Below are 24,655 nucleotides of genomic sequence, written 5' to 3'. Positions count from 1 at the left end.
TTTCTGTATAACGACAGATAAATGGCTTCTTAACATAGTATTTCCTAATTTAAATTCTTCTTTCATCTATGTGTTCAACATTCCTGTTTATTTAAGGATAAAATTACCCAAAGGCGTAATCGATCCTTTCACGTATTAAAGAGAGACAGTAAAAATTTTCCCCAAGTTACAAGATTGTAATAAGAAAAGCTTCTCAGATGTTCAATAAAAAGAAGCAAGTCCTCCTCCATGGTGACTTTAACTAAAATGTATTTTTTTAAAGATTTTTATTTATTCATTTGTCAGAGAGAGTGAACACAGGCAGACAGAGAGGCAGGCAGAGGCAGAGGGAGAAGCAGGCTCCCCGCTGAGCAAGGAGTCCGATGTGGGACTTGATCCCAAGACCCTGGGATCATGACCTGAGCCGAAGGCAGCTGCTTAACCGACTGAGCCACCCAGGCGTCCCTAAAATGTATTTTTTAAGTAAAGTGCTCAGTCCTCATAACAGAGGGTGTACACTAAAAACTGTCTAGGCGTCACATATCAACTCCCTCCCCTTTGTCAGAGCAAAGAGATCTAGCCTTCTGTGGGAGATTTTAAATTGTGTGACATAAATCTCTTGGGGCCATGATCTTCTCATCTTTATATACCAAACTGCTAAAATAATCTAGCAAATAGTAGCTTCTTAGTAAGCATGAGTTCAACGAATGACATTTCCCCAAATAGTATACACATTTGTAGAAATCAATATAGTAATATTGCTCTGATAAGTAAGGAAATAACAGTTTCTGTAACCAGTAGATGGCCATGTTTAGTTTAAAAACTATATTTAAAACATAAACGATAAAGACCACTTTGACAAAATAACTCCAAATCCAGTTTGGCTTTATATAAGCCTAGGAATCTTCTCCTGAGTTACTCGAGTGATGTGGCACCTTAAGGAAAAGGATATAGGTGAGATGGTCCCAAGATCCTACGTAGAGAATCCCCAATTCTGTCCCACTTCTTTCAGGCCAGGAGACAGTTGGGCATGTATCTTGATACAGTCTAGTTTCTAAGAGTGACTGATCAGAAAAATAATATTTTTCTTTCCAAGAGCACAGACTCATCCTGCGCCTTGCAGCATTACTAGAGTACCTCATCTGGGTCTCATCAGCTCACCACTTTGTCAAGATGAGAACAGAGTCGCTTTTCCTACCATTCCTGCCATCTGGTAGATTCTATTTCCCTCCTTCCCCAGATAGTCCTCGCATGCACACATCTCATGACAAGACGCAGCCTTGATTCTTGGCCTCCACCTCATCATTTCCCTCTACTTCAGTGCCTATCCTAAGAATCGATTGTACCATGTTGAGCTCTTGTTTTCCACATTTTGCTATGCCGGCTACATCTTTTCGGTCGGGATCAATCTCCTTGAAAAAACAAAGTTATGGCTCCAACTGCAACTGAGACTCTCACGATCTCCGTATAAAAGCAGCAAACCACAAGATCATTTCAAATTTTTACTAGCATAGTTATTTTAAAAGGAGAAGAGCGGAAGAAGATAGTTTTAGAAAGCTTTACATAGAAGTTTTAAATTTATTACAACCAGATAATGAATTCCAAACTGTGTTAATACTTCCTCAACGTTGAGACCAAACCAAGTCACCCCCACACACAAACAAGAAAAGAAAGTTGCAAAATGGCAGTGCACCTACCTGAGGATATGGGGAAGTCCTGGATTTTGACTTTGAGCTGGAGAGCCTGGACTTGGCCCCCTTCCTGCTGTCAGTCATGGTGGGAGTGGAACTGCTCGTGTAGGAGAAGGCTGGTTTAGAGGCTGAGATCTGATCCAGGGAGAGCTGCAATCCTTTGTATTCTGTGTCCCTGTAGGGTGAGAGGACACAGCCCTTAATCTGCCACCACAGGAAATGGGTGCATGTGTTCTCTCACCAGGAATGGCAGTAATCCATATTTGAAAAGAAAGCCAGCAAAAGTTAGCCATATAACTGGTCGCCACAAACACCTTGATTATTTTAGAAATGTCTAACATTTAATTAATGTATACAGAGGTAGCTGCCCCATATACGACAGCCAAATTACATGATACACTCATGAAAATGTCTAGATTTTAAAATACATTTTTGATTATAAGTAGAAAATAAATCCATAATTCAACTTCTCTGAGCTATTGTGCCCTCATCGGTGAGGTATAGATTATAAAATCTACTCTAACAGATTTTCTGTGTAACGTGAATTCAACAGACAACTGACCATCTGATGCTATCTGATTATTGGCAAGAAGAATGTCAGCTGTTCCAAGATCAATCATTGTGGTAAACATTCCTAGTATTTTTATAGCTAGCAAACCAGTGAAACTAGGCTTATAAGTAGTTAAAATTCCCTTTTAACAGGCTAACTAATTCAGTTACATTTGGGTACATTTTACCACCAGTTCTTTCCATTCCATCTTCAATAAATATCTATTAAGCTCCTAATATATACCAGGCTTTGTGCTATGTGGAGATGGAAGAATGAGTAAGCAGCCTAGAGTCCTTGCCCTTCCACAGATTACAATCTATTTCCAAGAAGACACGGTAAACAAATATGAAACATAATAACTGCAGACTGTGATGTGAAGAGGATATAGAGTACATCTTGGAGAGCTTATTACAAAGGTATGGCTTGAGGTATTTAGGGACTGAAGATGATAGGTTGGGCCCTGCTCACAGCTATCACCTCAGACCGCTTCAGGAGAGAGGATCTTGACTGACTCCTCAGTTTCCATAAGAAGATTATCAACCCTTCCCCCTGGCAGCCAAAATACAATGTTTCATAGTCTTCTTTGTGAGGCCCCGTGGGAGAATTCCCTTTCAGGTTCCAGAACTAGTTGGACTGCTCCTGGGTAATTGATTTATCTCACAGACACCGTGAAGCATACAACCCATCATGTTTCCCCCATTCCACTGGAAGTCAAAAAGCTCTGAACCCCAAATCTGATTTGTAACCACCTCTAACAAGTATACAAAGACCTCAGGGCAGCCATTTTTGTGCAACACTGACTTCTTTTATTTTTCCTTTTATCTAATGGGTTTACTTTTCTAAAAAAAAAAAAAAAAAAAAATTTACATGCATTTTTAATACTCTTTGGATTAAGGTAGGTATATTCAATGTAATAAACTAATAAAGTTCAAAATGTTAAAGTGATTGGTAGATTTCCAGAGATCAGCAAATACTCGTTTACCTTCTCTTCCTTTTCTCTGTTCTTCTACAGAGAGATCAGGCACAGGCAAAGGAAAATTCAAGCAAGTGACAAGTGACAAGGGATAGAAATATATAGAATATACATATATAGAAATATATAGATAGAAATATCTATCTATAATAGCTGATAGAAATCAGCTAAAACAGGTTCAATAACAGCATGGCCACAAACTACAGTATAGTGGTATATGTCAGCAATTACAATGACTTTGTATCAAATAGTCCATCTACTCAGGGCAAGTTAAAAAAAATTATCCTATGCAAGCAAAATAATTTAGAAGGTGAGCATGCAATATGTATTCCAGGCTTGGGAAGTTGAATCATATGACTGATGTGCTTTACTACTCTAATCATCTCCCAAGGAAAACACACAACACAGACCCTTTGCACTTCTTGGTCAGAAATTCAGTTTCTAAACTGAAATTTAGAGATGTGGTTCCCACCTGTTTTTCTGACAATATATGAAAATTTTCCCTCATCAGCTCCTCACTTCGCCCAAAATTGTTCTCCCCAAACTAACCTTATACTTTCCTCTCTTCCTCCTCCAACACATACCTATAGAACTCCTCTAATAAAGAACTATCTGAAATCCTACTTGCCTCTGAAGCCCTTCCCAACTGCTAACCCCATTCATTTCTTCAATACATGTTTACTGAGTATCTCTGTAGAGGTCCTGGGGAGATATCAATGAACAGAAGGACTAAGTTGCTGTGCTCAAGAAGAAGACACCAAGGCCAGTTCCTGCAGGAAGTAGGGAGGGCACCAGAAAATAACCCTTTTCCTCCTCCAACCTTATTTTTCAAGCGATAATATCTAACCATTCCTCGGGGTTCCAAGTTCCTAGAGGGCAAGAGTCAAGAGACATTTTGTTATGTTCCAATGTCAACTGCGTAATATTTCACACATCGGGAAGAGGAAGAAGATAAAGATGCAACTCAGAAAGGACTCTTTTCCTCAGTGACTGTTAATAAACAGCAGCCCAACAATATTTCTCTGTTGGAAAAGAGCCTTCTGGGCTATGAGTCTCTAACCATCTTCCCTGAGATCACATGCATGTGACAGTGAGCAAGGTGGGCTCTGACAGGAGGTAGAGCTCCCATGCTTGGGCATCTCCTGTGTCAAGTGAGTGTTGGTATATCCATTCAGTCTCTGCCTGACAGGACCTAGACTGATAGCAAAAACTCTGCACCCCTGAAAATCTGGCCACATGATTTTTAAAACACACTCTTAATGCAACATTTCAGCACAGAGACTTCATGGCAATAAGCAGAGAGTAAACAAGGATTCATTTCTCTCACGTATACTGTCAGGCACCAGGGGTATGCATCTCAACTACTGAAGAAGTCTTCCCTAAGTTTTTGCCTAGTTTCCAATGATAGAAATACTCCAAATAGGCTTAAATAAAAATTCAAAACAAATAAAGGATTTGAAATTCTACAGAGTCACATGAAAATGCTAAAAAATATAAGAAGAGTTATGCAAATACTTTTGATAAATAAAAATATTAATATTTTGCTGTCCATCTAAAAAGACCATAAAGAATCCACCAAAAATAACAAAAAGATCATGAGGTCAGGAAGACCATGGTTTGAGCCACTTACTGTGTAACAACCCATCTAGACCTCAGTTTCCTCTTTATAACTCATAGCAATGGATGTGCTAAGGTTTAGAAAAATATTATATGGAAAGCTCATAGCACAGTGGCTAGAACATAGTAAATGCTCAACAAATAGTAAGTATTATTTCTTTACTTCCATACTTTGTGGTGCTTTTTGGCAACTGACTTCCCCAAAACAATAGTTCTGCTTTGGTAGTGATTATAATACACTTTATTACAAACATCTCCTTATGCCGTATTTCTTTCCTCTCTACCACTAACTCATATTAATTTGTTCTGTTGCTTCTTAGTCTCTAAGTTCTATTGCAGTATGGCCAAAATACTCACTAAGGTAAGCTCTTTGCTGCTGAGTAAGCAAATGGGGACTTGAGAGTAGCACAGACCTGATACGCTGAGAGGAGCTCAGCCTTCCTACTCCTCTAACAACTCAAAGATGTGTTAAGATGAAAAGCACAATAAAAAAATACCCACTTAAAGACATTTCAAGTACAGTTGATGTGCTGCCAAGAGCAGCTCTGAATGACAGATTCACTAAGAACAAAGCATTTGTTTTACTTTTAGAATTCTATTAAATTGGAGCATTTCATTTGTATAGATTAAAGGTCTAGATGCTGATGGGAATCACATTATGAGTTCCATTTCCCTCCTCCAAACCCAGACACTCCCTCCCTTCTCAGCAGTGAGGCACATTCTGGTATCTCTCTCTCTCTCTCTCTCTTTCACACACACACACACACACACACACACACACACACACACACCACAGTTAGCAAAGCCGTTCAATGTTCCCCTGTGGAGCAAGACAAAATAAAATACTTGGGTGCACAGCCCTGGGACTCTGGAATGAGTACAGTGAGGAATTAGACTTAGCCGACTTTAGTAAAGGAGGGACAGGACACAGTCCTACTCTACTTGTAAAGCTTTCCTGAAAAGTGCCACATAGACCATATTCAGGACTCCCCAGGCTCCCCTCACTAGGGCAGCTCACACTGTTCTCCAGGATACAATGGGCATATCAAAAGAGGAACTGTGGGCGTATGCCCTTTGGTATATTTTTTCAAAATGGCTATTGATATCAATTTACATTTTTTTTCTTCCGTTGAGTGACTTGTACTAGAGCTGCAGACATCCTCAGATACCCTGGCTCCTAAAGCAATGTGAAATGGGTAATTTGCAATCACTAGGACTTGCAGCTTGTCAATCTCACTCATATTTGCACAGACCAAAGTAATCCTCTTATTCCATTATGGACAGTCAGAAATCATTCAATTTGCAGAATCAACCATCTGAGTCTACTCTAAACTTTATAATAGCCATGTACATATTTGGAATTACTCAAATTCCAATAGAATAAAAGGGGCCATTTTTGCATCATTGGCCTTCCTGGCCTTCAGCGATATGCCATGACCACTCATGAGATAAGTGCCAACTTGCCATAGGGGACCTCAGTGTGATGCCCTTGCAAAGCAAACAAGAGGTCTCTCTTCACCATTAAGAGGTACTTTTAGCTTCAGAGAAATGCATTAATATAGTTTCTATCATTTCGACTGGGAGACTGGTGTCCATGACGCCAACAGCAGCATGACTATATTTGCAAACTTCAAGTGAGTTGCAATGATTGTACGGATAAGCAATCAGCAGCATTTTCTCAGTTCGTGGTGAGTCAAGATTCTTCCCAAGAACCTTTCCTCTTCAACTCTGCCATCTCCTAGTGCACTTCCATTGTAGACAAGTGACTTTTTGCTGCTGTCATGTCACTTTTGAAGCTGGACATTCTGAAGTGTCTTTGCTGGCTTTATGTTATGTGGCAATTCTTAAAAGATGTTGCCAGATTTCCCAATTGAGCTATTTAAAACAAAACAAAACAAAACAAAAAAACCCAGCTGAAGGTGATCAAATTACAGAGGAAAACGTGGAAACAGAGACATACAATTGATTTGGCTCCGAAGGCGCTGACTACAATTAGCAGAGGATTGCATTAAAGTGTGATCGGATTAAGCAGGAACGACAGCATCTTACACTAAACTTTTTAATTGGATTCTCGAATCACTGTCACACGAAGTGCATGACCTTCTTTATATTCTGGCAGAGTTACTGCCCGGCCACTGGGTAAACCTCTGCAGCAGAGAGACCTAGTTTATGTTTCATTTTCAGGCTCCCATGGAGCCCAGCAGAGAGAGCTGATAAGGAGGATTCCATACTGTGAGAGGCTCACAAACGAAGACATCTGCTGGGAAATTAGGCTAAGGCACCCTTGGAAATATAATAGTCTCATACTAATAAGTGGATTTGTGTTTGCTCCTTGTGGTTTTCTCCATTTGCTCTGGTGATTTCAGTAGTTCCCCCAAAAGTCTTTGGTTTTACATAAACACTGCCTCTGCCTAGAAACATCTTTCTCCTCTATTTTGTAGGTCTCCTCCAACATGCTATGGAGAGGATGGCACGACAAGGGGGAGGGATGGCTTAGGCACAAAGTCTACCATCACACTGTAATTTCAAGAAGGAAAGACAGGGGGTGTAAATAAGAGGCAAATAATAACTAAAAAGCAAGTAAAAAACTGTAATAGTTTGGTAAGATGTAGCAAAGTCAACCATCCTCACAACAGAGATTATGGAAAACCTCTGCACAAACCCATGACACAAGTTGAAATATAGCTAAGTCCAGACCCGCCACAACATACATACATCTGTACCATTCCACGCTCATGGATCAGAAGAATAAACATTGTTTCTTTACCTACAGAGGCCACAGTGATTTCCTGCTTCCTCCCTCAGCGCCTATGCCGGCCACGGTCTCTAACACTCACTTAGCACATCTAGTTCCTGTCACACAGTGTGGCAAATAGTGTATCAGACAATAATCTCCTAAATTGCTTCTCTTATGATAGTCTCCGTTTACTGTCTAGTACCATATCTTACAGAGAGCAGATGCTCCCTCGCAACTGATTAGCAAAATAATTCTCAATGCAATAAACTTTTATTTATCTTAAATCCAAATGACCAAAATTTTAAAAAACTGGCAAACCTTTCTACATAAGCAAGAAAAAAATACCTAATAAGTAAGCAAGTTTATGTGAGGGATTTTTAAACTCCAAGATTATAAATAATAATGATCATTCTGGTATTCTGTGAGATCCTAAATTAAAGAAACAAATCATGCTATTGTTTTAGCATTATGCATATTAAGAAAATGCACTGATTTTTTCGTCAAGTTACGATTCAGGCATGGCATATGTGATACTTAAACTAGAATACTAAATTGGTTTTATCTTCAACCATTTATTTGGAACTATTACAACTGTACTGAAGGAGTGAGGAGGAATAGTACTTTAAACCCCCAGAGAAATAACTTCTACAAATCGATAATACAATATCTCTGAAACAGAAAAATATGAAAAGGATGTAAACAATCTACAAATTGCTGAGGAACAATTTTTTTAAAATTTTAGCCCACTTGTAAAAATTAAGGCAGCTATCAGATTTTTTGTCACGTCTATCTCTCAAATCGACAAAGATTTTATTTTAATGACACTAAAATCTCAATGAAGACAAGGTGAAGTAAATGAGCATTCTTATATACTAATGCTAAAAAGAGCAAACCATCAGTGTTTATCAAGAATCTTAAGAATAGGGCCCCTGGGTGGCTCAGTTGTTAAACGTCTGCCTTTAGCTCAGGTCATGATCCCAGGGCTCTGGGATCCAGCCCTGTATTGGGCTCCCTGCTCCATGAGAAGCCTGCTTCACCATCTGCCACTCCCCCTGCTTGTGTTCCCTCTCTTACTGTGTCTCTATCTCTTTGTCAAATAAATAAATAAAATCCTAAAAAAAAAAAAAAAGAGTCTTAAGAATGTTCATTTCTTAAATCCAGTAATTCCACTTCTAGGAATATATCTTATGAAAATAGTCAGAGATAAGCATCAAAAGTCTATATACAAGGGTACTTAGCATAATTTCTTATATTTAATTGTAAATAAGTAAATAAAAAGCAACAATAGAACCATTACCTAATTATGATATACCCATGTGATAAAATATTACGCAGGCATCAATTTTTTTTATTCTAACGATGTGAAAAATACTAATGATAAAGTGAAAATTTTCTCTTTTTAAGTTAACATGTACCATATATGCATGTACTTGTAGATACACGTAGGGTGAAACAAAAAATCAAAATGTTAACAGTGACTATCTGGAAAATAGATTAAAGATGTTATTTACCTTCCCTTTATACCTCTCCGTATTATCTTCATTCTTTCTATAATAAATATGTATCACTTTCATACTCAGAAAAAAATAGTTCATGAAAAAGAAACTCTAATTGAGGCAAACCAGCCATTCCCACCTGGTATTGAAATGGTTCCCCAATTTTTTTTCTTTGTATTTCCAGGATTTCTTCTTTGTGAGTAATATTAAATTATGGAAGGGACAACACCACGAAACTTCTCCTCCCACAGGTTCAACTTCTCATGAACACCATTTATAATTTTAAAACATCCAAATGTCCATACGCTCTCTCAGTGCCTATACATTTCACTTACTTTCTGATCTATTTTCCACCCTTCCTACCTTACAGAATTATCTGTCTCTGAAGACCTTCATGTGAACTCTATGACTCTATGTTTCCTTCTTTGGAGAATATAACCTAAATTATTGCTTATAATTGAAAAAAAAGAAAGTCTTGCCATGTAGTTTCTTACAACAGTTCAGCCTCCTGTGAGTTATAGATGGCGTATTCATCATGGTTTAAGTGGAGTAAACCCTACTTTGGGGGGCCACATTTTTTGTTCTGAAAAACTTAATTTTTTATGCTCAGAAATCTATTCTACATCTAGAGCTAGTGAAGTTTAGGTGTACTATATCCTACAGATCTAAGTTCCAAATTCTATTGATCTTATAGCTTTTTTTATAGCTTATAGCTATAGCTATTATAGCTTATTTTCTCCAAGTTGGGCCAGGGTTGGGGACAGTTAGGGAGGTATTGGTCTTTAAAAGTTAGATCCAAACAAATTCAGTGCAAAATGTGCTGTCTTTTTCACCAAAGGCATAAATTTAAAAATGCCAGTCTCCTTTTCTACAATCAACACCACTAATTTTAGCCCTCTTCGGCAGGGTGGGGGGGGTCAAATACAAAGAGAGAAAATACTAATATCAGCTGAGTTTTTCTTACTTTGAAAAATGTTCACAAACAGAAAATAAAATGCATACAAGTTATTCTGGCCCCGGCTTTCCATGTCTTTCCATTCGTTCTCACCTTCCCACCCTCTGTGCCCATCCCTCTCACCTTCATTGTCATTTTACCAAGCTGACGCTTTCCAAGTGTGTGTTTCCTTTAGAATTTTGTCAATACCTAAGATAGAGAAGTAATAGGGGAACCCACCACCTAACAACTTATATTTTGTTGAGGTTCTATTCTCCACAGGAATAGCTTTCTCACCCACTTCTGACCCTTACAAAGGTCCTTCTTAAACCCTATAACTAACCCCCTGGCAGAGAGAGTGAAAAGAGCACACCTCCTATTTTCAACTTCACACAACTCCTGGAACAGATCACAAAGAAATAATCTTCCACAACACTGGGAAATTTGCATTCTATATTCAAGACCAGAGGGTCCCAAACTCCCCACACTTTGTGGAGAGACCCCACAAGGCTAAACCTCATGGCACCATTGAGAGCTCTGCCCTTTTCTGCACAGCACAAAGGAACTGGCATTTCTGTAGATAAAAGAAAAGCAGAACCTTAGGCTTTGAACTCCCCAGGAAAAGACAGCAAAAATGATGGCATGATGCGATGTTTTCAAATGCACAAATCTTCATTTGTTTAACTTAAATATTTTAAAATATGTCCTATAGCATTTATTCTTGATTAAACCTCTTCTAGGTAGTTAATCATTAACGGTTTCTTTACAGTTGCTGTGCAAACAGTTCATTCATACCTATGACATATCAAATCTCACAGACGTGTTCTTTAATTGGATTCATTTATTTCTAATCTCCTTAAGCCCTTACTACTGTAATGCTTGACTAAATATACATAAAACTCTATTATTTAAATTGCTAAAATAAATTTGAGATGTATTTTATGAATAAAAATTCACAATTCAATGAATGTTCTGCCATTATTATTATTATTATTATTATTATTATTGTATGTCTTGCTGATGAGACATTATTTAAAATTGTCTGGTAGTGTTTAAACAACTTTAATCAGGGACACCTGGGTGGCTCAGTTCGTTGAGCAGTTGACTCTTGATTTCAACTCAGGTCATGATCTCAGGGTCCCAAGTCCAGCCCCAGGAGCAGCCCTGCAAGGGGCTCCAATCTCTGTGGGGAGTCTGCTTGAGGATTCTGTCTCCCTCTCTCCTTACCCCTCCCCCCTTCTTGTACATTCTCTCTCTATATATAAAATAAATAAATCTTACTTTGGGGAGGGTATGTGCTATGGTGAGTGCTGTGAAATGTGTAAGCCTGCTGATTCACAGACCTGTACCCCTGGGGCAAATAATGTTAATAAAAATAATTTAAATAAATAAATAAATCTTTAAAAAATAAACAACTTTAAACAAAATAAGTGTTCAAACAAAATAAGTTCTGAATTATCTCTAGAGATTTTGGATTGCTCACCAAAATGCCCAAATTTTCATTGCCTTCATATTTGGACTCAGAGAGCTTATATAATACTACACAGACTATATAGTTATCCATAGAGTTCATTACCAGAGATACAATAGGCATCTGCCTCCATTTGTGACTTGTAGGGCTTGAGAAGTTTCCTTGGCCGCCACAAAGATGTCTCAAGAATGGCCCACTGCTTTATGCCTAAAATCTACTGTTAGATATTTATCTCTTTGCCTTTAGACAGAGAGCTCAGAAAAGGTTAAAAGAGTCAAGTCTCATCTGTTCTTTTTCATTGGTTCAGTTTATCGACTACTTTCTTTAGAGCAGTGATTCTCAAACTTCATGCATCAGAAGCCCCTGAAGAGTCAATTAAAACTCAGCTTGCTGGGGCACCTGGGTGGCTCAGTGGGTTAAAGCCGCTGCCTTTGGCTCAGGTCATGATCCCAGGGTCCTGGGATCGAGCCCCGCATCTGGCTCTCTGCTCAGCAGGGAGCCTGCTTCCCCCTCTCTCTCCTGCCTCTCTGCCTACTTGTGATCTCTGTCTGTCAAGTAAATAAATAAAATCTTTAAAAAAAAAAAAAGAAAGAAAGAAAGAAACCAAAAAAACAAAAAAAAACCCTCAGCTTGCTGAGCCCCACCCCTTAGAGTTTCTTATTTGTAGGTCTAGGGTGGAGCCCGCAATCTGCATTTTTAACAAGCCCCTGGGGGGTGCCAATGCTGCCAGTCAGGGGACCATACTTGGAAAACTGGGGCAGTCGTTATATGGGATATGAAAAACTAAAGAAATCAGATAAAATTCCCACAAAGAAGATGGAAAACCACTGTAAAGGGAGGGGACATTCCAAAGACAAACTTCACACCTTCCCCAGGGCCCAGCCTTACTGCGCATCTCCCCAGACTATTCCCATCCCATCCCTGTTCGCTTTCTTTCAGCCTCCTCTGGGGACACTACCTGCTCCTGCAGATCCCACAACACTGGAGAGCTACAGGGCTTGGACTTCAGGCTGCATCTCAGTTACAGCTCTCTCTCCAGGGATCTCATGCTCTCTTGCTGGCTTTAAATCTTATACATTGATGACCAACCCCCATCTCCAGCCAGACCTCCCCACTCCACGACACCCAGATCCAACTGCCTGCCTGACATTTCCACTCAAATGAATGACAGGCATCTCTAAATAGGCCCACACACAACTCTTGCTTGTTGCCCCTGTCCATGAATCTGTTCCTTCCCACCATTCACCCAAGCTGCTCAGGCTAAAAACTTAGATGCTGTCCTTGACTCCTCATTTTTTCACAACTTCTATATAGTCCATCTGCAAATCCCATTTGTCTACCTTCAACACATCTTAAATCTGACCCTCCATCACTACCTCCCTCTTTCAAGCCATCATCTTCCCTTACCAAGGCAATGGCAATCATTTCCTAACTGGTCTCCCTCTCTCTACCCTCCACTTTTCCCAAAGCTTATTTGCTACATCAGCCAGATGACCTTTTCATAGTTTAAATTAGTTCACGCCATGCCTCTGCTCAAAACTCCGGTGACTTCCCAAAGCCTTTAAGACCCAGCATGGTCTGACCCTGCCTATTCTAACAGCAACTTCTTTTGCCCCTCCCCTCCCTTTCTCTGCTCCAGCTACAGTGACCTCATTCATTAACTTACTCACCTAGCTGGTTTCTACCCCAGGGCTTTTGCATTTGCTTCCCACTGCTTAGAATGCTCTTCTTGCTGGTCTCAGCATAGCTACCTCTTTCCCTTCTTTCAGGAGTCTTCAGAGAGGCCTCCTCTACCACCACCATCTCCTTGTCCTGCCTCATTCTTTCATTTCCTGACATTATAGGACATATTTATTTGTTTATAAGTACTATCTGTTTCTTCCTACTAAAATTTATCCTCCATGAGGGTAGGGACCGTGTCAGTCTTGGTCACATTACAACCCTCCTAAAGACCTTGGCATCCATAGACTTGCTGAGTGAATGCAAGAACTGTCCCATTTGCTAAAGGAAGGACTACACTCTACAACACTTCTTACCATCCTCTTAATCATAACAACAAAAATTCAGCTAATTCTAATGATAGAGATTTGTTCATAATGAAGGTCCTATTGAGTCAACTGGGAAGAGACACAAATAGAAAAGAGATGATAACATAGCATACCTAAATATTTCCCCCTGATTTTCAATTAGCCCTCACAATAAAATGTTACCCTGCATTTGTTATTTCTTTAACTGCTGTAATTGGAGGAATGAAATTGACACTCACTCTGCCCTCTGCTTTGTGGGCTTCATCCTTCCAGCATTCCTGAGCTGGAATCCTGCAGGGTTCCATTACCCAAATCCAGCACAACAAATGCTTCACTTTGCCAGGACTATAGTAAGATTTCAACAGCTAATAGAAATGCTATCACTTTCAACAGTCTTAGTCTCTGAACGGCTTATAAAAATTAAAATGAAAAACCTTGTGTTTCATTTGGTTTGTGTCAAAAAAAAAAAAAAAAGCTGCTCTTTTCCTGTCATGTATTTGGACACCAATATCAATTAATGGGAGTGTCGAAAGAAGTAAATCTCACGGGTTCTTACCTTCAGCCACCGGAACACATTATAGTCATCACGAGTGCAGACAGTAAAATGAATGACTGAAGAACAGCACCAAGCTACAACCCCCTAAAAAATGCTCAGAACCAGGGATTCTATTTTTGTAATGGTTTTCAGTAGGAGGAGGCAAGAGACAGCACATTCTCAGATTGTGTTACCAGAGAATGTTGCTATTCTCAGAAAGATGTAAAAAGTGGCAAGGGACTTGGGTTTAAAAGTACAAACATAGAGAGAATCCCACCTTAATGGGGACCATTATGACATCCAGTTCAATATAATGAGGCTATTTCCACGATCTGGCCAGCAGCCCATATTAGCACGGCTTTACTGATGTGGATACAACAAATTCTGTTTGAACAAGAAATCCCCAGGAAAAAGAGAAAGAGAGAGAGAGATCCTTTCACGGTCTCTATCCATTTAACAATCAATCAAAGGGGAAATATCCTTCCAGTAACGACAGCAAGGCCCATTTGAATCCTGGTAAAATATTAGATGTTCCAAATAAAATAGTGTTCTCTGGGTATGTATTGCTGTTCTGTGGAAAGGTCATAACTATTGGTGCCTAAACTGGCGAAGGGGACGTGGGGTCAGACCCAGGGGTTAAGCACATGGTGTGGCAGCTGACTAGGTTCTGAGTACACCAAAACTTCTGTGAAGCTATTAGGTCACTTGGTGGAGACCCTATATTGAACTCTTTTAGTGAATTATACACAGACTTTTGCAAAATCTCTTCAAAGGGTCATATTACTTCCCAAATATTAGGTGGGATCATATGAAATTGCCAATATTAGACTGCTTTAAATGTACAGAAATGGCAATTACATATGGCTCAACTTAGTACGAGGTTACCAACTTAAAGACAGCATGCCAAAGAGGAAATCAGGTGGGCCCTGGAGTCCTGTCTCTGGGTTAGCATGTCGACTCAGTAGCTGTGTTGTGTTGGCTAAGTTACTTGGCTTCTCTGAGCCTCTGGCACAAAGCAGCAGCCTCCTAAATGTAAGTCCTTCTTACCCGTGACCTTTCTAAGTATGACAACAAACAGAGCACCTTCCCACCCCTCCTTCACTTGCAGCTGACAATCACACAGTCTTTCCAGGGCAGGGCAGCAATGCCTGGGAATTACCCCTTACAAAAGAAAAGTTAAAAATATTACAAAGACCTAAAATCATTAGAAACTTTTTTTAATGTAATAAATCTGCAAAGACTATTTTGACTCTAATGTGATTCTTCCATTTAAAACTCAGTAAGATTCCTAATCCTATTAGCAGTCAATCCCATAAAATACTGAAAAAATCCATTCAAAACAGAACAAAAAGCAGCTCAATATCATTGCAACAGGATAAAAATCAGCTTGGCACATACAACTGCTCTCTTCGGCTGACATAATGAGATACTCAGGACCCACCTTAGGCAACAGTGTTTTTGTCAGAGTTGAGATGGTCTCCTTACCCTGCAGCCAATCAAGATCTCCCTCCAAGGCACACATGCACAGCCCTCCCCAGGGGATCAGCCCCTCTCACTGCCTCCACGCCCTCCCCACCATCTAACCAAGGGGACTCTGACCACACCTGCAAGCTTACTCCCCAGGTGACCTTAACAGTGCCAAGGCATTTGGGGCTTTCTTCTAATTGTGGATGGAAGCGCTTCGAGCCCTCAGCAAGCCTATAGGGAAATCAAGCTGGGATAGAGCTTGTACTTGTGCTTATTTCTTTTAACAGCAGGTACTGTCTCATTCATTTTGATATCCCCAGAACTTGGCACAGTGCCTGACACATAATAGGTGCTCAAGAAAACATTTATGAATGCTTAAACGCTTACTAGTCCTAATCATCTGAAGTAGGATCTAACAATCCATTCCAGATGGATCAGCATGATTGGTGATTTCTCATTCTTGGGCAACACTCTGCCTTCCTAAGACTCGTGCTTTCCCTCCTTCAGCCCAAAGAGTCACAGACATTTATTTTGTGTTTACTGGCAAGCCAAAAATTATTTTATTTAATTTCGCTGAAGCAACCACCCTAATAATTCATATTTACTTGATGTTACTTTGTGTCGGGCGCAGAGCCAAGAACCTCACACATTTTCTCATTTAATGTTCACAATGACTCTATGAACTAGATATTATTTTTATTACCCACATTTTACACATTAAAAAATTAACAAGACAAAAAAGTTAAGCAATTTGCTTACAGTCATAGAGATAGCCAATAGCAGCACTGGAATTTGAATAAGCAATAGACCCATAACCCAAGCTCTTAACTATTAAGCTATGTTGCATAATAAAGTAGTGATAGCTCATTTCATAATACGTTTTGTAAGTACCTTGTAAAACGTATTACAAGTACCTTGTAAACATCTCTACGGTTATCAGGGTTAAAACATTCTAAAAAGCCTAGGGTTTAGACTGCATCATATTCTAATAACATTATGATTATGATGTCAAACACAGGACCTGGGAGGCCTTCTGGCCCTGCAAATCTGGAACCAAAGAATCAGGGTCTTTGCACCTCTCTCTCATCCATTCTGCTGATGTTCATTGTCCTAATGTATACCTCACATTTGCTTCTACAAATGATTTTTAAAATACGACCATTATACATGTGGCAATACTGTGTATTTGTCTCAATAAGATTTCACTTTCCATTCAGAATACTGACATCCCTTAAAATGTTAAAAACTGTGTTATATGCCCATATATATATATACAGGCATATATATACATATGCTAGATATATATATATATATATATATGTATATATATGCTAGACACACACACACATATATATATGCTAGACAGTGTATGTGTCTACACACACATACAGTATTACTAAGGCTGGGTGAACATGTTCAAGATATATGCCAGCACTAATTTGAGAAAAGTAAGAGGCTTAGAGAAATAGTTTCCAACCCAGATGAAACATATTCAGTTTCAACAAAAAAGTTGAGGGCAAAAAGGTAAGAGGAGGAAAGAAAACCCAGCACAGGTAAGAACAGTGAGACAAGCACTGAAGCTAATTTGAAGAGTAATAGTACTAATTGTGCTATAATGTTCATGGAAAAAAGAACAATGAGACACATGTGCTTACGTCTCCATTCCATCTCAAAACCCTACGTCTCCTTCCACCCCTATATTCTACTCCTTCCCTAATAGCTCCACCATTCAAGCTTCTCTGAATTCTGAGGTCTCAACAAATAGCCCAAGCGTATCATTTCCAACTGTACTAATCTGAGTTCTTAAATACTTAAATGGAACTCCTCTACTTTTCCAACTAAATTGTAAACTCCTCAAGAGATGCTAAGACCTCTGCTTCGTGTATTCATGCCACAAATCATTGCCATACTCTCTGAAACACTTGATTTATCCATACCCAGTCCACACAGATTAAAGGAAATATACAAACATTCCACTGGACACCATCAAAAAGGCCAGTACTGCATGTTTTATTCACCTTAAATTATAATTACTGACATTGGTAAAGTTGGCAAACATTGGTTCCAACTAAATTAACTTCAGAAATTTGATAAAAGCTAGGTTTCCTAGAACCTCTCTGTCCCTGTAATGCACCTTCCGCTTTGCCTGGGACAAATAAGGTGCTCAATAAATATTGGCTTCCTTCCCTCCAAGCACAAAGCTCAGCTCCCTGTAGAATACATAACGACAGCAATGAAAAACAGGGTGAGTTTAACCAAACTATAGAAACCACCACCCACAAAGAGCACAACACTTGGAGATGTGTGTGTTGAGGAACTGGGGAGGGGAAGGAAGAGAAACACTTAAATTTGTGAATTTAAAGATTTAGCAATTCAAGTTAAAAAGGGAACTACTCCTCCCTTTCCAAACTATTTCAGCTGACATCACATAATTGGCAAGAGCTGATAACAACAGTTATTTCGAGCATCTGCTTTCAACCAGGTTCTGTGCTATATATACATTATTTTATTTAATCCTTCTCAGTCCTTAAAAGGTGAGTAAAAATATCCCCATTGCACGAATGGGGAAAACGAGGCTCAAAGAAGTAGAGCTGTGCTCAGAGTCTCGTAGCTCTCGTATGCAACAAAGCATATTCAAGCCCAGATCCATCTGACACCAAAGCCCATGCCTTTTCCTTGCAGGTTGCTTCCAATGATACTGTGGGATTTTATAAAAACAAAATCACAATCCAACGGCAACATAACCTCCCAGAGTAAAAGTCACAGATGGTAAACAGATGGTCCGGCCTCGGCCAGACCCTAAGCATTGTCAATGCCCCATAAAAGTAAGTTCTCTTCTCACCCCCCCTTAGCCCTGCCATCACCATGGACCACCTTTCTCATCCCTGCCAGCTCCCTAGACCTCAGAATGCCTGAGGCAGGAGAAAGAAGTGGCGAAGTTACCCCCTCAAACAAGACAGAACGGAATTCCAGAATGAAATTCCTCTACCGATAAGCACTCAGACATTTTCAGGTTTCATCTAAACTCCAACCAATCCTTTCTGTAGGACTACTGAGGCATAGACACTGGCACTTCAACCCAGATGAATTTTCTATCCTTACCTGCTCACCTGGAAAGATGCCACAAGCCAGTGAGAACAAACAGGAAAGCACTGGATACATGGAAATAAGTAACAACCTCTTACTAAATCATCAAGACATGCATAATCCACCCACCCACCCACACACACACATACGAACACCTTGAATCAACATAACAGTGTTCACGAAACAAACTGTGAAGTCAGATAGATGAAGTCAGAAGATGAAAACATACTTCTCAGGAGTTCCAGTAAAGCTTCATTTGCATTTGTCCATTCGCAATCACATGTATATCCCTGCCTTCAGGAAGTTAATGACCATGTTGTTCCAGGGTAAGAAGCAAAGATCAGAACGCTTTCTGCCCCAAGAGCCAGAGAAGAGTGGTCAGGCTGGTCATTTAGTACATACCAAGTGGCCTCCCCATAGGAATCTTTTAAAGAAGAGGTCCTGTGACTCAGTGCCCTCCAGGTCAGGGCAAGAACAAAGAAAGGAATGGAGGCCAGAGAAGCCTGGGGAGAGGGAAGCCGCCCAGTAGCAGCATTGCCAAAGGGCCAAGAATGACTCACTTATGCTGGGAGGCTCTGCATCCCAAGCCTCCCTCCACCAACAGAATCCCCAGGAGACAAGATTTTCTGCCATTTTCCCTCAAAAGCAGAACACTACTCATTTAAAAAAATATTTTTTTATTTATTTGACAGAGATCACAAGTAGGTGGGGGTGTGTGTGTGAGGAACAGGCTCCCCGCAGAGCAGAGAGTCTGATGTGGGGCTCAATCCCAGGACGCTGGGATCATGACCTGAGTTAAGGCAGAGGCTTTAACCCACTGAGCCACCCAGGAGCCTCAAAAGCAGAACACTATTTAGGAAATACCCCATTGCCATGGGAGGTCATTTGTGCCTCGTCTGATGAAAAGGATGATTCAGCTTGCCAATCCACTGACGTTTGTTTTAACACATTTAACAAAAACATAAAATATTAAAGTCTGGTTGCAGAAATGAAACAATTAGGACTAGCAATAATGTATCTATGTAAACTAAAGGCAAGGAACTCAGGGAGAAGCTGAAATGTTTGCAGGCCACATTTTTTCTTACAAAATCAAAATGTCCTTAGTGAGACAGGGGGAAAAGATATATTTTTAATTGAATGTGACTGAGAAGAGAGCATTGCTAAATTTAAACCACTACATTGTCAATATCTGTACATACTTATGAAGAAGCAACACAGAAACAACTTTTTAATTTTCCATCATGAGATCAGACGAAAGCTTATCCAGAAGGTGGGTGGGCTAAACACAGGCCTCACCCATTTAAATCCATCCCTCTCTACCAGATGTTTTCTCCCCTGCAATTACCTCTGACCAGCACCTTCATACAGAGAAACGTGGCATACAGTAGGAGTCAATACCCCAGGCTTTAATCCTGGCTTCCCCACTTATTGGCATATCTGATGTCAGTTTCCTCACCTAGAAAATCCCTGCCCTCACCCTCATACAGAGCTATCAAAGGAGCAAACTAGGTAATGAATGTGACAGCTCTTTGAAAGAAATATTCAGCTTTTGTAATGATGCTATATTCTGCATTTGTAATAATAATAATAATAATACAAAATTTGTAAATAAATGATGAATTCAAAACTAAATACAGATCATTTTGATAAAAAAATTACAATAAGTAAAAAGGATATGAAGGATAACATTATTTAAGTGAGTACTGGTGGTATGAACTATAAAACAGGCTAAATCCCCGAGCTCTTTCTTTTAATAAAGTGTTTTAGTAGTTATAAAATCACTATTAATTACTATTAATAGTTTTCACTGTTATAAATTGCCATTCATACAAATGCGTCTTCAATTCATTTCTATAATCAGTCACTTACTTAAAAGATCATTTGAAAAGGACAACTGGGGCTTTGATGTTCAATATTATTATAATAAAGATTAAACACAATTAAGGATCAATCTAATTTATGGGTATACATTAGAGCATGATTATTATTTTTAATGATCAAAAAATTAAATCTAAGCAACAAGTGCTCCACAAATCCAAGGCATGAGAGTAAATTATTTTATATTTTGCTATGGCTTGTTAAGTCAAAAGGCACTTCATTTGACATTTTTATAATATAAAAAAATGGCTTTGTTAGCCAAAGAAATAAAATCTATTTCTATAACTTTATATATTATTGGTCAAGTTTTTAAAAAGCATTTTCTAAACTTTCCTAGTAGTAATAATAATTTAAATTAATAAAAAATAATTTTTAATTTAAATGCCGAACTTAACTCAGCACTATTAATACACTTGAAAGAGCAAATTAACATGAACATATTTTAACATCTGCTGCTTTGTGATAAGTTTATACATAAGGCTTTATATTCACAGAATATGTTAATACTTAAAGACCATTTTTCAATATGGGAACTAAAAAGATAAAATATTTTAAAAATAAATGAATAAATGTGGGAACTACAGAGGTTTTATAAAAAGAAAAGCAAAAATATTGGACCTGCAATAAGTACAATGTAGAGACCCTTTTTTTTTCTTTTACATGAAGGAAGTTATGTCTCCTTTGGCATTTTGCCCAAACTTTTCTATAAATGCAAAGGATTACTTAGTAGATAGTGTTACTTAGATCACTAATTCAAATTGTCTATTTGTTCTGCTTTTTGTAACACTGAAATAGAAATTTTAACATAGAAAATTCCTATGTGTTCAATGAATCACTCTAAAGCAGTGTGTGAGATTTCCCACTAAAACAACATTCAATCCTAAACTTAGGATGTAAGCAGAGAAGCCTCCCTCACCAACAAAAAATGGTTAAAGATATTAAGTCTGTGATTCCAAAGTTACCAAAATAAGTCTCAAAATCTCTCTCTTTTACTTTCCAGAGAACAATGTCAGAATTGTATTAACTTACAATTCTTACTAGAAGTCTAATTTAAAATACACTAGCACTTACAACTATATCCCACAGAAGTCCCCTCACAAAACACCAACTATCAGTCAACCTACTGAGGTCATATATCAGTGAGTACTTGATGAATGTCAGTGACAGATTGTTTTTAATGGCATCAGTAAACTAGATCTCATGAACATTTTTGTAACCTCCTACACACAGTAATTGCGAACCCTTTAAATGTGCCGCTAAAAATGGTACAGTGACTATGTAAGAGAATGTTATTTAAGATGACGAATCATGATATCTGTGGCTTACTTTGAAATAATTTAGTGGAAAAAAATGCACATACAGATAGACATACATATAGATAGAAAAGGAGATAAAACAAAAATGGCTTGTATTATAGACGATGTGTGGGTATTCACTGTACTCGTCTTTGAATCTTTCTGTATGTTTGAAAAATTGATGTTCTTAAACATTTTAAAATGGGATTTTTATACTTCCGTGATTTATCCTTAAAGGTAGCTTTTAAAAGTTTTATTTTTATAACAGATGAAGTTTAACAACCTAAAAAGAATCAAGATTCTTCTTAACTTTTCTAGAAATTACTTTTCGTAGTTTATTGGGTGTTCCACAATTTCAATTCTCTTCACATTGAGTACTAATGTTTTCCATCTGAACTGGCTATGAATAATTAGTACTACTAACTAAACAAACCCAAGGAAATATGAATTCAAGAAAATTACTCAGTTTTTACACAGAATTCCTTATACTCTCCATACTTGTCTGGACTTTACCCAGCATTCAGTGTTACTAACAGTATCTCCATTCATCTATCCTCCTGAAAATAATCAGGGAGAGTGGCCTGTCATACTGAACACTTATTTCAAAGCCTATGGGCACTCAAGACCTATAAGAATGATTTTTTTTAATGTGGAACATAAAGCTAACAGGTATGTGTGTCTTACAGAAAATCACGAACTGGTCAGTCTTTTGGTTTGAGAGAAGTCTTTTGCTTTGTTTTTGTTTTTGTTTCTGAGTTTTAATGAAGAGCTGTATAAGCTTTAGGGACCCTCAAGCACCCAGAGAAAAACTAAGAGAGTTTTTAAAAATTGAATCATAGTGTCCTCTCCCTCTCCTCTGTAGATTTTCAGAACACCAACACATGTGTGACGGTCGTACAAAGACGGTTACCTCAGCCTCTAAAATGCCTGTATTCGCAGTTGCGGCTGCTTATTAGAAGAAGGTTACTGAATATTTCTATTCATCATCACTTTTGTCAGATAATAATGATGGGTATTTCTAGGCATATTTTAACTTCGACAATAAATTGGCCGTCAGGAAATTTGAAAAATGAGTTTCTTATGAATGCAGCTTCCATCAAAGTCACTCCTTCATTTAACCAACGCTTATTTAAAATTCTCTCTACTTTCATGATACGACAACCCCTGAAAAATGTATGCTACTAACATGTCTAAATTAGGAAAACATCTGGCCTGCCCAATTGTGGTTTTAAGTACATTGTTTGAGGTAGTATATTTGGAGAGAATTCACTTATCATTCTCAAGCTGCAAAGAGAACTAGCCTTGAAAACAAACGTATGTGGTAGTTCACTGCTACCATAGAGAATCAATAGCCATCTATTTAATTTGCTAAGACAATGTAAATTAGTAACTTCCAGCCAGATGTGTGATATACACATCAAACAAACTGCAACCTGTTCATTATGAAAATCCTGTCAACACACACAGAGCCACTTGATGACATTTCGTCTAAGGCAGTTTCCACATTTGCAGCTATAAAAATTGTCTTAAGAATTTTTATACAAAGGATTGGAGTTGAGACTCATAAAAGGGTAATCAATTTCAGCTTTTCATCTTGCGTGCTTCTGTGTGTTTATTTCCATTTTCATTCCGAGGTATAAAACATTGAGAAAAATATGAGCCATGCTATTTTCCCTTCTGAAAATCATTTATCCTCATTACATCTTTTTAATCTGATATAAAGTTGGTAGCCTAATCCTACAGCTCTGGAGAAGTGTGTGAAGTGAAGAACGACAGAGTCAACAGAAGGAAGGAAGTACACTTATCCACTGGAAAACAAAACAGAATATTTCAAAATGACTCCAAACATAAATTAAGCTTACCCACTGGGAGGTCTAACTTGCATTCTGATCATTTATATGGGTCTGTGTGACTATATACCCTGCTGTTTGATAAAAAATGATTACTAACCACAGGCACCCACCAGAGAACAGAGTGTATGTATAAGGCTTGTGATGTCTCAGACATACAAAGCACCTTCTTAAAGAATGTCCATTTCCTTTCCATGGTAAGCAGACATAATTTTTCACTCCTTAATACTTCTGCTTCACAGAGTGGCTTATTTTATGAATTATGTTTTGCCATTTTCCCTTATGTGTACTTTGATAATATAAAAAATGCATTCATAAAATAGACGGTTTTATTTCATGATACCCAAAATATTGGTATGTTTTCTGCTCTGTATTAAAATCCACAGCTTTCTTGCTACTACAAAAACCTAACAGTATTTATTTTAATGCCATTTATTAAATGAAAGGAATAAAAAGATTCTTCTTAATAACCAGCTATTATTCTTGAATACTGAATCCTCATTTAAACCAAAGTCATTTCTGAAGTCTATTGAATTAAATTTTCTTATTAAACAGGGCACAGAATAAATAGTCTATTGCCAAGCACCATATTTTCAAGCACTACATTTTTAATTTGGTGATTTAAAACGAGGTGGAATGAATCGAGTCCTCGTGGCCTAGTAGTATAGTCTGATTCCAAATAGTAACCCTTAACTAACTTCCCAATGAGAAAATGGCATTTCTACTAAGCACTGGGCGTGTCAATGCTTCCAAAGTAAATAACTCCCGAGGTCCCCTAAAATCAGAAGAATTTCAGTGACTACCCAAAAAAACCCAGAAACTGTGCACACAAAAGGGCTCTTCATAAAGGCTTCAAACCTGAGCAATTCAACTTCACAAACATTATACAGAAGGCGCTTTCTTCACCAGCCGCACACCAGGCCACGTGATCAGCCTGCCCGACCACACTGTGGACCAGAAACGATTATTGTTTCTAGAAAGAATAAGGCTTCAATGCCGCTACCAAGGCCGTCCAGTCCAGCCAGCTGTGCCCGTTGCTGGCACCCTGAGGCCAGCTCCTCACCTCGT

The 24,655-nt window shown here is 38.5% G+C and overlaps 1 protein-coding gene across 1 annotated transcript in view; it reads right to left on the bottom strand.

Annotated features, from left to right (window-relative positions):
• Nucleotides 1-24,655, bottom strand: part of SIM1 (SIM bHLH transcription factor 1) — a gene marked incomplete at its 3' end in the record, with an annotated part of 66,822 nt that overhangs the window by 25,186 nt on the left and 16,981 nt on the right. The window contains exon 9 of the mRNA XM_080807106.1: nucleotides 1,677-1,845. Coding sequence (XP_080663232.1) covers nucleotides 1,677-1,845 — 169 coding nt within the window. The remainder of the gene's footprint in view (nucleotides 1-1,676; nucleotides 1,846-24,655) is intronic.

Source organism: Martes martes, assembly GCF_963455335.1.
Source record: "Martes martes genome assembly, chromosome: 6".
In the NCBI taxonomy this organism is placed as follows: Eukaryota; Metazoa; Chordata; class Mammalia; order Carnivora; family Mustelidae; genus Martes; species Martes martes.
Note: the sequence above shows the minus strand (reverse complement) of the source record. Positions and strands in the feature narration are given on the sequence as shown.